The sequence below is a fragment of the Arachis stenosperma genome, chromosome 5 (genome assembly GCF_014773155.1).
Source record: "Arachis stenosperma cultivar V10309 chromosome 5, arast.V10309.gnm1.PFL2, whole genome shotgun sequence".
NCBI classification, from domain to species: Eukaryota; Viridiplantae; Streptophyta; class Magnoliopsida; order Fabales; family Fabaceae; genus Arachis; species Arachis stenosperma.
In genome coordinates this window covers 76169130-76183479 of record NC_080381.1, presented here as the reverse complement: position 1 = coordinate 76183479, position 14350 = coordinate 76169130, and the positions used below count along the sequence as shown (strand labels likewise).

Sequence of the window (14350 nt, the reverse complement as noted above, 5' to 3'; positions counted from 1 at the left end):
TTTTGTAATGAGCAAGTAAAAGGAATGGGGCAATGTAGCATCCCACAAAGCAACAATAGTCATCATAGTGCACCAAGATAGCAATGAAATCATGCAAAACATTTTAATCCACCAATGCAAAAGAGGTCATGACCAGAACACCCATAAAGAAGTAGAAAGGTAAAAGCAAGGACAACCAAGTAATGAAGAACTAAAAGGAAAAGAAGCTACCTAAAAGAAGACAAAATCAACAAACTAAGGAAGGGAAAAGAGAGAAGTAGAACAAGATAGGGAAGTAGGTAAGAGTACCTTGGGAGAGAAGGAAAGGTAATGGAGGTGTAAGTGAGAGAGAGAAGTAGAAGAGAAATAGAGGAGGGAGAAGATATGGGGGCCACCGGAGGTAGATGGTCGCCGGAGGTGGTGCTGAGAAGTGGGTGGAGTGGTGTAGAGGGGGAGAGTGGAAGAAAGGCGTGGAGAATGGTAGAAATCATGGAAGAAGTGAAATGTGGATGCGTTGGCTTATATTTCACGTCGTAAGATCGACGCGTGCGCGCACTATGCGCGCTCGCGCAGGGGGGAAAGGAGCAGCAACAACGTGCGCGCGCTAGGTGCGCGAACGCGTGCGTGTGGTTGTGCCAGTAGCACAATGCTCGCCCAGAAGTTGTACAACTCTCTAGACTTTGTAGCAAAGGTTGGCTGCAGGGGTGATGGCGCGCGCGTGCACAGAGTGCGGACGTGCGGAAGCTGTGCTGATCAGATTGGCACGCGGGCGGCAGGGGCGCGGGCGCGACAGTGGTGTTATGCCTCGGCACAAAGCGGGCCTAGAATTGGCATAACTCTCTGTAAAATATACCAGAGGTGTAGCAGGGTCATCGACGCGGGCGCGGCATGGACGCTCGCGCGTTGATTCACTAAGTGGCGAATGAGCGCGTGCGCGCACGCACAGAGAAGGTTGAGCATGGGGCTTAATGCAGGCTCAAAGGTGGCACAACTCTCTAGTCCTCAGCCTGGGACTTGTGGCAGCAAATCAGCGCGGACGCGCCATGTGCGGGGTCGCGCGCATTTCGTTTTAAGCTTATGGACGCGCTGGCGCACGGTGCGCGTGAGCGCGAACGAGGTTATGCTGGGGGCTTAATGTTGGCGCGAGGGTGGCCCAACTCTCTGGAAAGTGTATGGGCCTGCATCTGCGCTATGGACGCGTGCACGCACAGCGTTCGCTCGCGTCTCTACACCCCCTTTTTTTTAAATGAAAAATGCACATCTTATCATAAATTCCACGGGTAGCTAGCCAATGCCCACAAGGACACCTAAAACTTCATGCAAGACCTAAAAATGGGGTGTTTTCTATCATTAAAGTGATCCATAGTGCAAACCTCTATAAACAATAAACCCAAGTCTAGCTAAACAAGGCACTGACTAAGCAATCATCAATCAAAGAAGAGTTCAATGGCTATATACAAAGAGGGCAAAAACAAGATAGATCTCACCATGGTGGGGTGTCTCCCACCTAGCACTTTTGTTTAATGTCCTTAAGTTGGACTTCCACTAGATCAATGCTCTTTGTCAAGAGGTACATCTTCCAAAAGGAATACCTCAATCTCTTTGGTGCTCTTCCTTTGCTCACCATGATATAATTTGAGACGGTGCCCATTTACCTTGAAAATGTCCGGACTTGAGGGATGGCGCAAATGGTAGACTCCATAAGGTTCCACTTTCTCTACTTGATAGGGTCCTTCCCATCTTGATCATAGCTTTCCGGGCAACAATCTCAACCTTGAATTGTAAAGGAGAACTAGTTCACCGGGTCTAAATTCCCTTCTCCTAATGTTCTTATCATGGATGGCTTTCATCTTTTCTTTGTAGAGCCTAGAGTTATCATAGGCCTCTAATCTCAAACATTCTAATTCCGCCAATTGTAGCTTTCTCTCAATTTCGGCCCCACCCAAATTTAGATTGCACTCCTTGACGGCCCAATATGCTTTGTGTTCAATTTCCACCAGTAAGTGGCAGGCTTTACCATACACCAACCGGAAGGGGCTCATGCCAATTGGCATTTTGTATGCAGTTTGGTATGCCCACAGTGCGTCAGTAAGCTTAGCACTCTAATCTTTTCTACTAAGCTTCACAATCCTTACCAATACATGCTTAATTTCACGATTGGACACCTCGGCTTGGCCGTTCGTTTGGGGGTGATAAGCCGTGGCAACTTTATGTATGATGCCGTACTTCCTCATGAGTCCTTCCATTCTTTTGTTGCAAAAGTGTGAACCTTGGTCACTTATTATTGCTCTCGGTGACCCAAAGCGACAAATTATATTATTCCTCACAAAAGATAGAACAACATTAGCATCGTCCGTCTGGGTGGGTATCGCTTTCACCCATTTGGACACATAATCGACGGCTAGTAGAATGTAGAGAAAACCATTAGAATTTGGGAATGGCCCCATGAAGTCGATACCCCATACATCAAAGATTTCACAAAAAAGCATGTTTTATTGGGGGATTTCATCCTTCTTAGAGATATTACCAAATATAAGGCATTGAGAACAAGATTTGCAATAAGGAGAAGAGTCTTTAAGAAGAGTTGGCCACCAAAATCCACAATCAATGACCTTTCTTGCCGTCCTTTGAGGTCCATAATGTCCACCTCCCTCGGAGGAATGGCAAGCTTCCATGATTGCTTGGAATTCGGTTTGGGGAATGCACCTTCGGACTACTTGGTCCACTCAAGATAGGGATCATCCCATACATAATATTTGGATTTGCTTTTTAGCTTATCCTTTTGATGTTTGGAGAGGTTAGGAGGAAAGGTGCGTGAAACCAAGTAGTTTGCCATTGGAGAATACCAAGAAATAACTTCCGAGATTGAATGCAAGTCCTCAAGGGGGAAAGAATCATTGATAGGAGCGGTATCGCCGTTGGTGTGTTCAAGGCGACTTAAGTGATCCGCCACTAAGTTTTGCGAACCACTCCTATTTTTAATTTCCAAGTCAAATTCTTGCAACAATAGAACCCATCTAATCAATCTCGGTTTGGATTCCTTCTTAGTCAACAAATATTTTAATGCCGCATGATCCGAGTACACTACTACCTTAGAACCAAGAAGATAGGCTCGAAATTTATCCAAAGCAAAAGCAATAGCCAAGAGTTCCTTCTCGGTAGTAGTGTAATTGGATTGGGCTCCATCTAGTGTTTTTGATGTATAGGCTATGACATATGGATTCTTACCCTCGCGTTGTGCTAACGCGGCTCCCACCGCATGGTTTGAAGCATCGCACATTATTTCAAACGGCCGACTCTGGCCCTCTTACGATAGGAGCTTGTGTCAATGCCACTTTAAGCTTGTCGTAGGCTTCCATGCATTCTTTGCTTAGATCAAACTCAATGTCCTTTTGCAATAGGCGATAGAGAGGCAATGCTACTTTGTTGAAGTCCTTGATAAATCTTCGGTAAAATCCTGCATGTCCAAGGAACGAACGGATTTCCCTCTCGAAGGAGGGGTAAGGCAAGCTAGATATAACATTGATTTTTGCCAGATCTATGGAAATACCTTCCTTAGAAACAATATGGCCTAAGACAATGCCTTGCCTAACCATGAAATGGCATTTTTCAAAATTTAAGACAAAGTTTGACTTAGTGCATCTTTCCAAGACTTTTTGAAGATTATCCAAGAAATGATCAAAAGAATCACCATACACGCTGAAATCATCCATGAAAACTTCCATGCATTGCTCTAGAAGATCCGCAAATATGCTCATCACGCACCTTTAAAAAGTTGCTGGTGCATTGCATAAGCCGAATGGCATACGCTTATAGGCATAAGTTCCAAAGGGGCAAGTAAATAATGTTTTTTCTTGGACTTCTAGAGCAATGTGTATTTCGAAGTACCCCAAATAACCATCTAGAAAACAATAATGAGATTTACCGGCTAATCGATCAAGCATTTGGTCGAAAAATGGTAGTGGGAAATGATCTTTTCTAGTGGCCGCATTCAACCTTCGGTAGTCTATGCACACCCTCCAAGAGTTTTTCACCCTTGTTGCTATAAGTTATCCGCTCTCATTCTTGATAGTGGTCACCCTGGATTTCTTTGGCACCACTTGGACCGGGCTCACCCATTCACTATCCGAAATGGGGTGGATGATGTTCGCTTCTAATATTCGGGTGACCTCTTTTTTCACAACCTCTAGAATGGTGGGATTGAGTCGTCTTTGAGGTTATCGAACGGGTCTAGCTCCTTATTCGAGGAATATTCGATGCTCGCATACTTGGGGGCTTATTCCCACTAGATCCGCCAAACTCCACCCTATGGCCCTTTTGTTCTTCCTCAAGATACATAGCAACTTTTCTTCTTGTTGAGGATTTAGTTCCTTTGTAATAATCACGGGGAACTTGTGGGCTTCATCAAGATATGAGTACTTTAGGTGTGGTGGTAGTGGCTTTAATTCTACCTTTTGGTCTTCGCTTGAGGTTTGAACTTCCGGATGATCCGGATGGGGTGATGCGTTCGCTTCGCTTGGATTTTGACTTGTGTCTTCAATCATATGCTTCTCATCTAACTTTGCAAGATGCACTTCAGCCACAATGTTATCAATTGGGTCACACCGAAATAGAGAATGATTCTCCGGTGGATATTTCATTGCTTCTTCTAGGCTAAAACTCACGACACTCCCATCTATTTCAAACGAGTAGGTTCCCGAGTAGGCATCTAAATTGAATCTAGAGGTCCTCAAAAATGGTCTCCTAAGTAGAATAGATGATGCCCTCTCGGACTTGCTTGGTGGCATCTCAAGAACATAGAAATCAATCAGAAACACCAACCCTTTTATATTTACCAGTACATCTTCCGCAACACCCGTCACGGTTATGATGCTTTTGTCTGCTAAAACAAATCTTGCCGTTGACCTCTTCAATGGTGGTAGCCTCAATATACGGTAGACGGAGAGGGGCATAACACTAACACATGCACCGAGGTCACACATACAATCTAGAAATTGTACCCCATTTACGGTGCAAGTGACCATGCATGGGCTCGGATCATCACACTTCTCGGGCAATGCTCCCATTAAAGCGAAAATAGAACTCCCCAATAGAATGGCCTCTAGCTCAAGAATTCTATCCTTGTTCATGTATAAATCTTTAAGGAATTTTGCATATTTAGGTACTTGATGGATAGCATCAAAGAGGGGGATGGTTACCTCAACTTTCTTGAACATTCCTATCATTTTGGGGTCGAGTTCCATGCGCTTCCTAGCTTTCTTTGCAAGTGTCAGAAATGGGATTGGTTGAGCGATTTCTTCTTCCACGGCTCTCTTATTATTTTTGGTGACCTCACTTGTTGGTTGGGTCACTTCATCCTCAACTATGGCTTGTGCTTCTTCCTCCTCTTCTATTTCTTCTATCTCGATTCCTTCTTCCTCTTGAGTGATTGTGATTGAACTTGGGTCCTTTACCTTCTTCTCTTTTAATTGAGTCCCGGATCTTAAGGTAATGGCATTAATGCCAACTTTGGAATTGGGTTGGGGTTGAGAGGGAATGGCACTAGAATTTGGAGCTTGAGGAGTTGAATTTGAGGGTTAGTCCATGCATGCAAGAAGAGCTTGTAGTGTAGATGTAAGATCGGTAAGGCCGAAAGCAAGTGTGGTTTGGAGCTCTTTTTGGCCTTGGAGGATAGTTCGGAGTGTATCATCTTGATTGGAAGAAGTGGAAGGGTATATGATTTGAGGGGCTTGTGGTTGGCTGGATGGTGGTCGTTGATGTGGTGGTTGATAGGTTTGGTAATTTCTTCCTTGATTTGTTGGGTGTATGATTGTTTTGGGGGTGTGGTCAGCTTTGTGAGTTGTTGTTATTCCATCTTTAATTGTCTCCATTGTTGTTGTTGTCTCTACCTCCTTGTTGGTAATTGTCCCTCCATTGGTTGGAGTTGTCCCTCCAATTTTGATTAGAATTGTTAACGGATGGACAGTTAGTGCCTTCTTCGAATGATGGTTCAAAATTTGCTTCGGGTAAGGTTGGTGAATTGGTAGGAATTTTTCCACCTTCCCCAAAAGTTAACCGCCTCCGAGCTTGCCTAAAGTGAAGCGAAATCTGTTCAATTTCCGTATCAAATGTGGCTAAGCTCGGATTCGGTTGTGAACGCGTCATACAATGAGGGGAGTGTAAAGCTCATGGTAACAAGTGGAATTAGTCAATTGAACAAAGAAGTAATCAAGAGAAAATGCAATTATGTACATATACACATATCTACACTAAGCAATAACATGGCACACATATGCAACTCCCCGGCAATGGTGCCATTTTGATAAACGAAATTTTGTACGTCGATATAGAATTCAATAGTGAATACAATCATGAGTATAGTCTAATCGACACTCAAATCCCGCATCAAACAATTCTACAATCTACAATCAAGAGTATTAATCTCCCGAGTCATCCTCCCTTGAAATTGCTAAAGAATGCATGTTATTGATTAGGAAGCTTTTGTTGTGATTTTTGAAGATCGATGTACTAATTCAAGCTAGCAAAAGTAGATGACAAATAATCAATATTAAGAGACTTGGCCTAGGATTAGCATTGGAAATTCTATCACTATGATTTCCTTCAATGATGATAACAATTTTAAGTCTTGCTCCACTTAGTTGACCTTTAATTATCGAGGAGAGTCAAGTGAAAATGATTAGCTTGAGTCACAGGTTCTAGCTTCACCCTAAGGGAATCTAGCTTTAGTGCATCTCAAGCCAATTAGCAATCCTTAATTGTCAATCAACAATTGACATCCACTATTCAAGTCTTCCTAATGGTTCAAACCCTAAGCCAAGTAAGAAACTTTTACTCCATAACTAGTGTTGGCATTTTATCAAACATTTGGTGAGCATTCATAAGAGGCATTATGAAGTTGAAATAGAGAATTAAATTCAAGAGACCTAAATTACACAATTATCTACAATTGAACAATTGCAAGTAATGGATATGAAAGTACCTCAATTCACTAGTTCCAAATCCAAGTAACAAAGGCAAAGCTAGATCCAAAGTGAGAGAATCAAAGAACACTAATTGAGAATATGAGAAGAGTAGATCTACTAATTGCATCAAAATAAAAGTGTATTACAATGGATCTCACCAAGAAAAATCAAAGGAGAATTGTAGTGGAAAATGTGGAGAATGAAATCCTAGAGAGAGGTTGGAGGTTCTCTTTCTACCCAAAATGTAACCAACTCTAAGAAAATATCTAAGAACATGCAAAATGAGTCAAAAGTCCCTTAACCATTCAATCCTTTGCCCTCTTAATTTTTTCCCGCCAAAACTCTTCCCCAAAATAGGGTCTCCAACTGTCTCCACGCTTTGGTCACGTGCTCTCTTAAAAAATTATACACCCGCTCCTGGGGCAATTACAATCCGAGCGCAGGCGTAATCTGCGCGGACGCATCCATGAGGATCATGACTTAGCCGCTACACGCGCCGGCATGTAGCCTAGCTCCTAGCATTGGCTCTGGTGGTGCAGATCTGCGCGGACGCGCCATGTGCGCGCACGCGTCGATGCTGAAGTTTCCAAAGCTCACTTTTCCATGCTCCTTTCCTTTATGCATGCTCCCATTCTCCCCTCCGAGTCATCCGTGCCCTATAAACTCTGAAATCACTTAACACACGGATCACGGTATCGAATGGTACTAGAGGAGGATTATAAATATATCTAATTTAGTGCAAAAGAAGCATGTTTTCATCCATGAGGCAAAATTGGGAAAGGAACACAAAATCATGCATTTTCATATGAATAAGTACGTAGGATTGATGAGCGGATAATTCGTACGCTTTTTGGCATTGTTTTTAGTATATTTCTCGTAGGATTTAGTTAGTTTTTAGTATATTTTTATTAGTTTTTAGTTAAAATTCACTTTTCTGGACTTTACTATGAGTTTGTGTATTTCTCTGTGATTTCAGGTATTTTCTGGCTGAAATTGAGGGACCTGAGCAAAAATCTGATTCAGAGACTGAAAAGGACTGCAGATGCTGTTGGATTCTGACCTCCCTGCCCTCGAAGTGGATTTTCTGGAGCTACAGAAGCTCAATTGGCGCGCTCTCAACGGCGTTGGAAAGTAGACATTCTGGGCTTTCCAGCAATATATGATAGTCCATACTTTGCCCAAGATTTGATGGCCCAAACTGGCGTTCAAAGTCACCTTCAGAATTCCCAGCGTTAAACGCTGGAACTGGCAGCAAAGTGGGAGTTAAACGCCCAAACTGGCACAAAAGCTGGCGTTTAACTCCAAGAAGAGTCTCTACACGAAAATGCTTCATTGCTCAGCCCAAGCACACACCAAGTGGGCCCGGAAGTAGATTTTTATGTCATTTACTCGTCTTTGTAATTCTTAAGCTACTAGTTCCCTATAAATAGGACCTTTTACTATTGTATTTACATCTTCGGATCATTTTTTATCTTAGGATCATCTTTGGACTTCTAGTTCTTAGATTATTGGGAGGCTGGCCTCACGGCGATGCCTAGACCTTGTTCTTATGTATTTTCAACGGTGGAGTTTCTACACACCATAGATTAAGGTGTGGAGCTCTGCTGTACCTCGAGTATTAATGCAATTACTATTGTTCTTCTATTCAATTCAGCTTGTTCTTGTTCCAAGATATCACTTGTTCTTCAACTTGATGAATGTGATGATCCGTGACACTCATCATCATTCTCACCTATGAACGTGTGACTGACAACCACCTCCGTTATACCTTAGATTGAGTGAATATCTCTTGGATTCCTAATACACGATGCATGGTTGATCGCCTGACAACCGAGCCAGCCATTCCGTGAGATCAGAGTCTTCATGGTATAGGCTAGAACTGATGGCGGCATTCGAGAGAATCCGGAAGGTCTAAACCTTGTCTGTGGTATTCTGAGTAGGATTCAATGATTGAATGACTGTGACGTGCTTTAAACTCGCGATTGTGGGGCGTTAGTGATAGACGCAAAAGAATCACTGGATTCTATTCCGACATGATCGAGAACCGACAGCTGGATAGCCGTGCCGTGACCGGGTGCGTTGAACATTTCCACTGAGAGGATAGGAGGTAGCCACCGACAACGGTGAAACCCTTGCATAATGCTTGCCATGGAAAGGAGTAAGAAGGATTGGATGAAGACAGTAGGAAAGCAGAGAGACGGAAGGGACAAAGCATCTCCATTCGCTTATCTGAAGTTCTCACCAATGAATTGCATAAGTATCTCTATCTTTATCTTTATGTTTTATTCATCATCTATACCCATTTGAGTCTGCCTGACTGAGATTTACAAGGTGACCATAGCTTGCTTCATACCAACAATCTCCGTGGGATCGATGATGACAAGTCATCTTAGCCTAGTTTCACTAGTCTTTTTCTTTTGTTTTCACTTGAATTATGCACTTTCTTGAGCCATAAGCAAGCCAATTGGGTAGATTTTCATGCTTCCTTTGATTTAATCAACCATATGTGAATTAATGCAATTTCATGAGGTTTTATGCTATATTTGATACATATTGTGAAAGAATGAATATCTCATGATTTTAAGCATAGCTTTGATGTGTTTGGTTGATTAATGATAGGTGAAGAAAGCTTGGAGAAATGTTGAAGCAAGAAGGAATAACTAGAAGCAAAGAGAGGACAATGAAATAAGTGAAATAGAACCAGGAAGCAAAAAGTTGGACCTGAAGTTAGCCCTCAAACTTTTGCACAAACTTTTGGGTGAAAAGTTAGCCTCAAAGTTAGACCCCTAACTTTTGGGCTAACGTTGGAAATTGAAAATCACTCCCTGGGCTACTAAAGTTTGCGCCAACGTTAGACCCCTAACTTTTGGTCTAACGTTGGCGCAAGAAAAACCTCCCTGGCCACCAAAAGTTTGCGCCAACGTTAGCCCCCTAACTTTTGGGCTAACGTTGGCACATGAAAATACAAGGGGAGGAGCAAAAGTTTGCGCCAACGTTAGCCCCCTAACTTTTGGGCTAACGTTGGCGCCATAGGTGCACTAGGAAGGGCCAACGTTGGAGCAAAAGTTAGACCCCTAACTTTTGCACCAACGTTGGTATCAGCAAAAGAGGCTAGCTGATATGAAAAGTTGGAGCAAAAGTTAGACCTCTAACTTTTGCTCAAACTTTTACTCCAACTTTTGCAAAACTCCAACCCGGTTCAATTGGTTCACTTTGGTTCCTCTCCAAACTCCAAGAGCAATCAACCAAGGCCTCTTTCAACCCAATTCCACCAAGAGCAAAGGCCCAACTCAAGGCTTGAAGATCATTGGAAAAAAGTGTATAAATAGGATAGAATTCAAGTTCTTCGGGGAGCTTCCCTTATTAGTTTTCATAGAGCTTTCTTTTCGGTTAGCATTGGGAGCTCACTTTTACATTCTAGCATTGTTGTTTTAATTCAAGAGAATTGGGGAGGAGAATTGATCTCTCTTCTTCCTTGTCCTTGCCAAGCACTTTTTACTTTCCTTGCTTCGGATCTTAGGGAGAGAATTGAAGAAATTCTGTTTCAATCTCACTTTGGGATCTTGTTTAATTTTCTGCTTAATTGAATTTCATTTTCGGTTACTTGCTTCTTCATCTAATTTCTTTGCAATTTACAATTTCCGTGCAATTGTTCTTGTTGGATCTAGGAAGGCATTGAGATCTAGACTTGGTTTTCTAGTCTCTTGGGTCCTGAGATCCGGATTCCCCATTTACCACTCCCTGTTTAATGTTTCCATGCTCATTTACTTTCCTGTTTAAGATCCGATTTGATCCAAGCCATTCTCTAATTCTCTGCTTGTTGCAATTTTACTTTTCCTTGTTTAATTTCTGCAAATCCAACTCCCAATTCCCTTTACAATTCACGCCATTTACATTTCTTGCATTTTAAGATTTTGCAATTTACATTTCTTGCGTTCTAAGTTTCTGCCATTTAATTTCTTGTTCTTTAAGATTCAGTACTTTAACTCCTGTTCTCTTTATTTTCATGCCAATTACCCATTCCCTTTACTTTCTATGCAATTTAAATTCTGCAAATCACAAATCACTCAACCAAATCTTGATTTGCTTGACTAAATCAACCACTAAACTAAAATTGCTCAATCCTTCAATCCCTGTGGGATCGACCTCACTCCCGTGAGTTATTATTACTTGATGCGACCCGGTGCACTTGCCGGTGAGTTTTGTGTCGGATCGTTTTCCGCACATCAATCGACCCTTACTCGCGTAAGGTTTATTACTTGGACGACCCAGTGCACTTGCTGGTTAGTTGTGCGAAGTTGTGTTTATGCCATGGTATTGAGCACCAAGTCTTTGGAGCCATTACTAGGGATTATTTGAGTTGTGAACAGTAGTGATCACAATTTCGTGCACCAAGTTTTTGGCGCCGTTGCCGGGGATTGTTTCGAGTATGGACAACTGACGGCTCATCTTGTTGCTTAGATTAGGTATTTTTCAGAGTTCTTAAGAATGAATTCTAGTGTTTCAAGGTGATGATCTTATCATCACCAAAGCTGATTGATTCTCATCAATTTAGCTCTTGAATGCAATGTCCTGCTGAAGCTTGGTTATCCATGTCTAATTCCTTTAGACTAAAGCTTTAGACCAACATTGCATGATTCCTGGAATTCTCATTAAGAATTTTGATATCTTTATTTTCTTAATTTTTGAAAAAGCACAAAAAAATTACAAAATCATAAAAACCAAAAAAATATTTTATGTTTCTTGTTTTGGTGTCTTGCATGCATTGTTTATTTGATCTTGGTTCTATTTTCAAGTCAATAATACAGGGAACTGAAGATTCAGTACATGCAGCAGAGGAATTATACAGAAAAAGCTGGGCGTTCAAAACGCCCAGTGAAGAAGGCAGACTGGCGTTTAAACGCCAGCCAGGGTGCCTGGCTGGGCGTTTAACGCCCAAAAAGGTAGTGCATTGGGCGTTAAACGCCAGAATGTGCACCATTCTGGGCGTTTAACGCTAGGATGGCACCAGAGGGAAGATTATGTTTTTAATGCAAATTTTTTCCAAGTTTTCAAAGTTTTTCAAAATCAAATCTTTTTCAAATCATATCTTTTCAATCAAATCTTTTTCAAAATCAATTTCTCTCCTTTTTCAAAAATACTTGCTGACAATTAATGATTTGATTCAACATTTCAAGTATGTTGCCTTTTCTGATGAGAAAGGTTTAATGTTTGAATCATATCTTTTCTTGTTAGGCAAGTCATTAATTTTTAAAATCAAATCTTTTTAAATTGTTTTTCAAATCATATCTTTTCAATCATATCTTTTTAAAACCATAACTTTTCAATCATATCTTTTTAATCACATCTTTTTCAAAACAGTTTTCAATCATATCTTTTTGACTTCTAATTTCAAAATCTTTTTCAAAAATCACTTGATTTCTTTCCCACTCTTAGTTTTCGAAAATTATCAATCAATCTTTCAAAATGTTTTCAAAATCTTTTACTTGATTTTCGAAAATTTCTTCCCTCTTCTCACATCCTTCTATTTATGGAGTACTACTCCTCCTCAATGCACAATTCGAACTCTATCTCACTAAGTTCGAATTCTTCTACCTCTTCCTTCTATTTTTCTTTTCCTCTGACACCTCAAGGAATCTCTATACTGTGACATAGAGGATTCCACATTTTCTTGTTCTCTTCTCTTTCATATGAGCAGGAGCAAAGACAAAGGCATTCTTGTTGAAGCTGACCCTGAACCTGAAAGGACCTTGAAGCGAAAGCTAAGAGAAGCTAAGGCACAACTCTCTGTAGAGGACCTGACAGAAATCTTCAAAGAAGAAGAACCCATGGCAGCCGAAAACAACAACAATGCCAACAATGCAAGGAAGGTGCTGGGTGACTTTACTGCACCTACTCCCGACTTCTATGGGAGAAGCATCTCTATCCCTGCCATTGGAGCAAACAACTTTGAGCTTAAGCCTCAATTAGTTTCTCTAATGCAACAGAATTGCAAGTTCGATGGACTTCCATTGGAAGATCCTCATCAGTTTTTAGCTGAATTCTTGCAAATCTGTGACACTGTCAAGACTAATGGGGTTGACCCTGAGGTCTACAGACTCATGCTATTCCATTTTGCTGTAAGAGACAGAGCTAGGATATGGTTGGACTCACAACCTAAAGAGAGCCTGAACTCTTGGGAAAAGCTAGTCAATGCCTTCTTGGCAATGTTCTTTCCACCTCAAAAATTGAGTAAGCTTAGAGTGGAAGTCCAAACCTTCAGACAGAAGGAAGGAGAATCCCTCTATGAAGCTTGGGAAAGATACAAACAATTGATCAGAAAATGTCCTTCTGACATGCTTTCTGAATGGAGCATCATAGGTATTTTCTATGATGGTCTGTCTGAACTGTCCAAGATGTCTTTGGATAGCTCTGCTGGAGAATCTCTTCATCTGAAGAAGACGCCTACAGAAGCTCAAAAACTAATTGAAATGGTTGCAAATAACCAATTCATGTACACTTCTGAAAGGAATCCTGTGAACAATGGGACAAATCAGAAGAAAGGAGTTCTTGAGATTGATACTCTGAATGCCATATTGGCTCAGAACAAAATATTGACTCAGCAAATCAATTTGATTTCTCAAAGTCTGTCTGGAATGCAAAATGCACCAAGTAGTACAAAGGATGCTTCATCTGAAGAAGAAGCTTATAATCCTGAGAACCCTTCAATGGAAGAGGTGAATTACCTAGGAGAACCCTATGGAAACACCTATAATTCTTCATGGAGAAATCATCCAAATCTTTCATGGAAGGATCAAGAGAGACCTCAATAAGGTTTCAATAACAATAATGGTGGCAGAAACAAGTTTAGCAATGGCAAACCTTTTCCATCATCTTCTCAGCAACAGACAGAGAATTCTAAGCAGAACCACTCTGACTTAGCAACCATGGTCTCTGATCTGATCAAAACCACTCAAAGTTTCATGACTGAAACAAGGTCCTCCATTAGAAATTTGGAGGCACAAGTGGGACAGCTGAGCAAGAAAGTTACTGAATTCCCTCCTAGTACTCTTCCAAGCAATACAGAAAAGAACCCAAAAGGAGAGTGCAAGGCCATCAACATGGCCGAATCTGGAGAGGAGGCAGAGGCAGTGAACGCCACTGAGGAAGACCTCAATGGACGTCCACTGGCCTCCAATGAGTTCCCTAATAAGGAACCATGGGAATCTGAGGCTCACACTGAAACCATAGAGATTCCATTGGACTTACTTCTGCCATTCATGAGCTCTGATGAGTATTCTTCCTCTGAAGAAGATGAAGATGTCACTAAAGAGCAAGTTGCTAAATATCTTGGAGCAATCATGAAGCTAAATGACTTGGTAATGAGACTTGGGAGAACGAACCCCCTTTGCTCACCAAAGAACTGGATG

The 14350-nt window shown here is 41.5% G+C and overlaps 1 protein-coding gene and 1 non-coding gene across 2 annotated transcripts; both read right to left on the bottom strand.

Moving 5' to 3' along the window:
* Window positions 1-1724: 1724 nt before the first annotated feature.
* On the bottom strand, window positions 1725-2033 carry LOC130980911 (uncharacterized). Its single transcript, XM_057904555.1, has one exon. It carries the CDS (start codon window positions 2031-2033, stop codon window positions 1725-1727), a length of 309 nt encoding a protein of 102 aa, XP_057760538.1.
* Window positions 2034-13174: 11141 nt separating this feature from the next.
* Window positions 13175-13282, bottom strand: LOC130983784 (small nucleolar RNA R71). Its single transcript, XR_009087760.1, has one exon. It is a non-coding gene; the product is annotated as a small nucleolar RNA R71 (small nucleolar RNA).
* Between the last annotated feature and the right edge of the window lie 1068 nt (window positions 13283-14350).

Coding starts and splice junctions, on each gene's coding strand:
- LOC130980911 (XM_057904555.1), bottom strand. CDS start 2,033: ATGCCAATTGGCATGAGCCCCTTCCGGTTGGTGTATGGTAAAGCCTGC.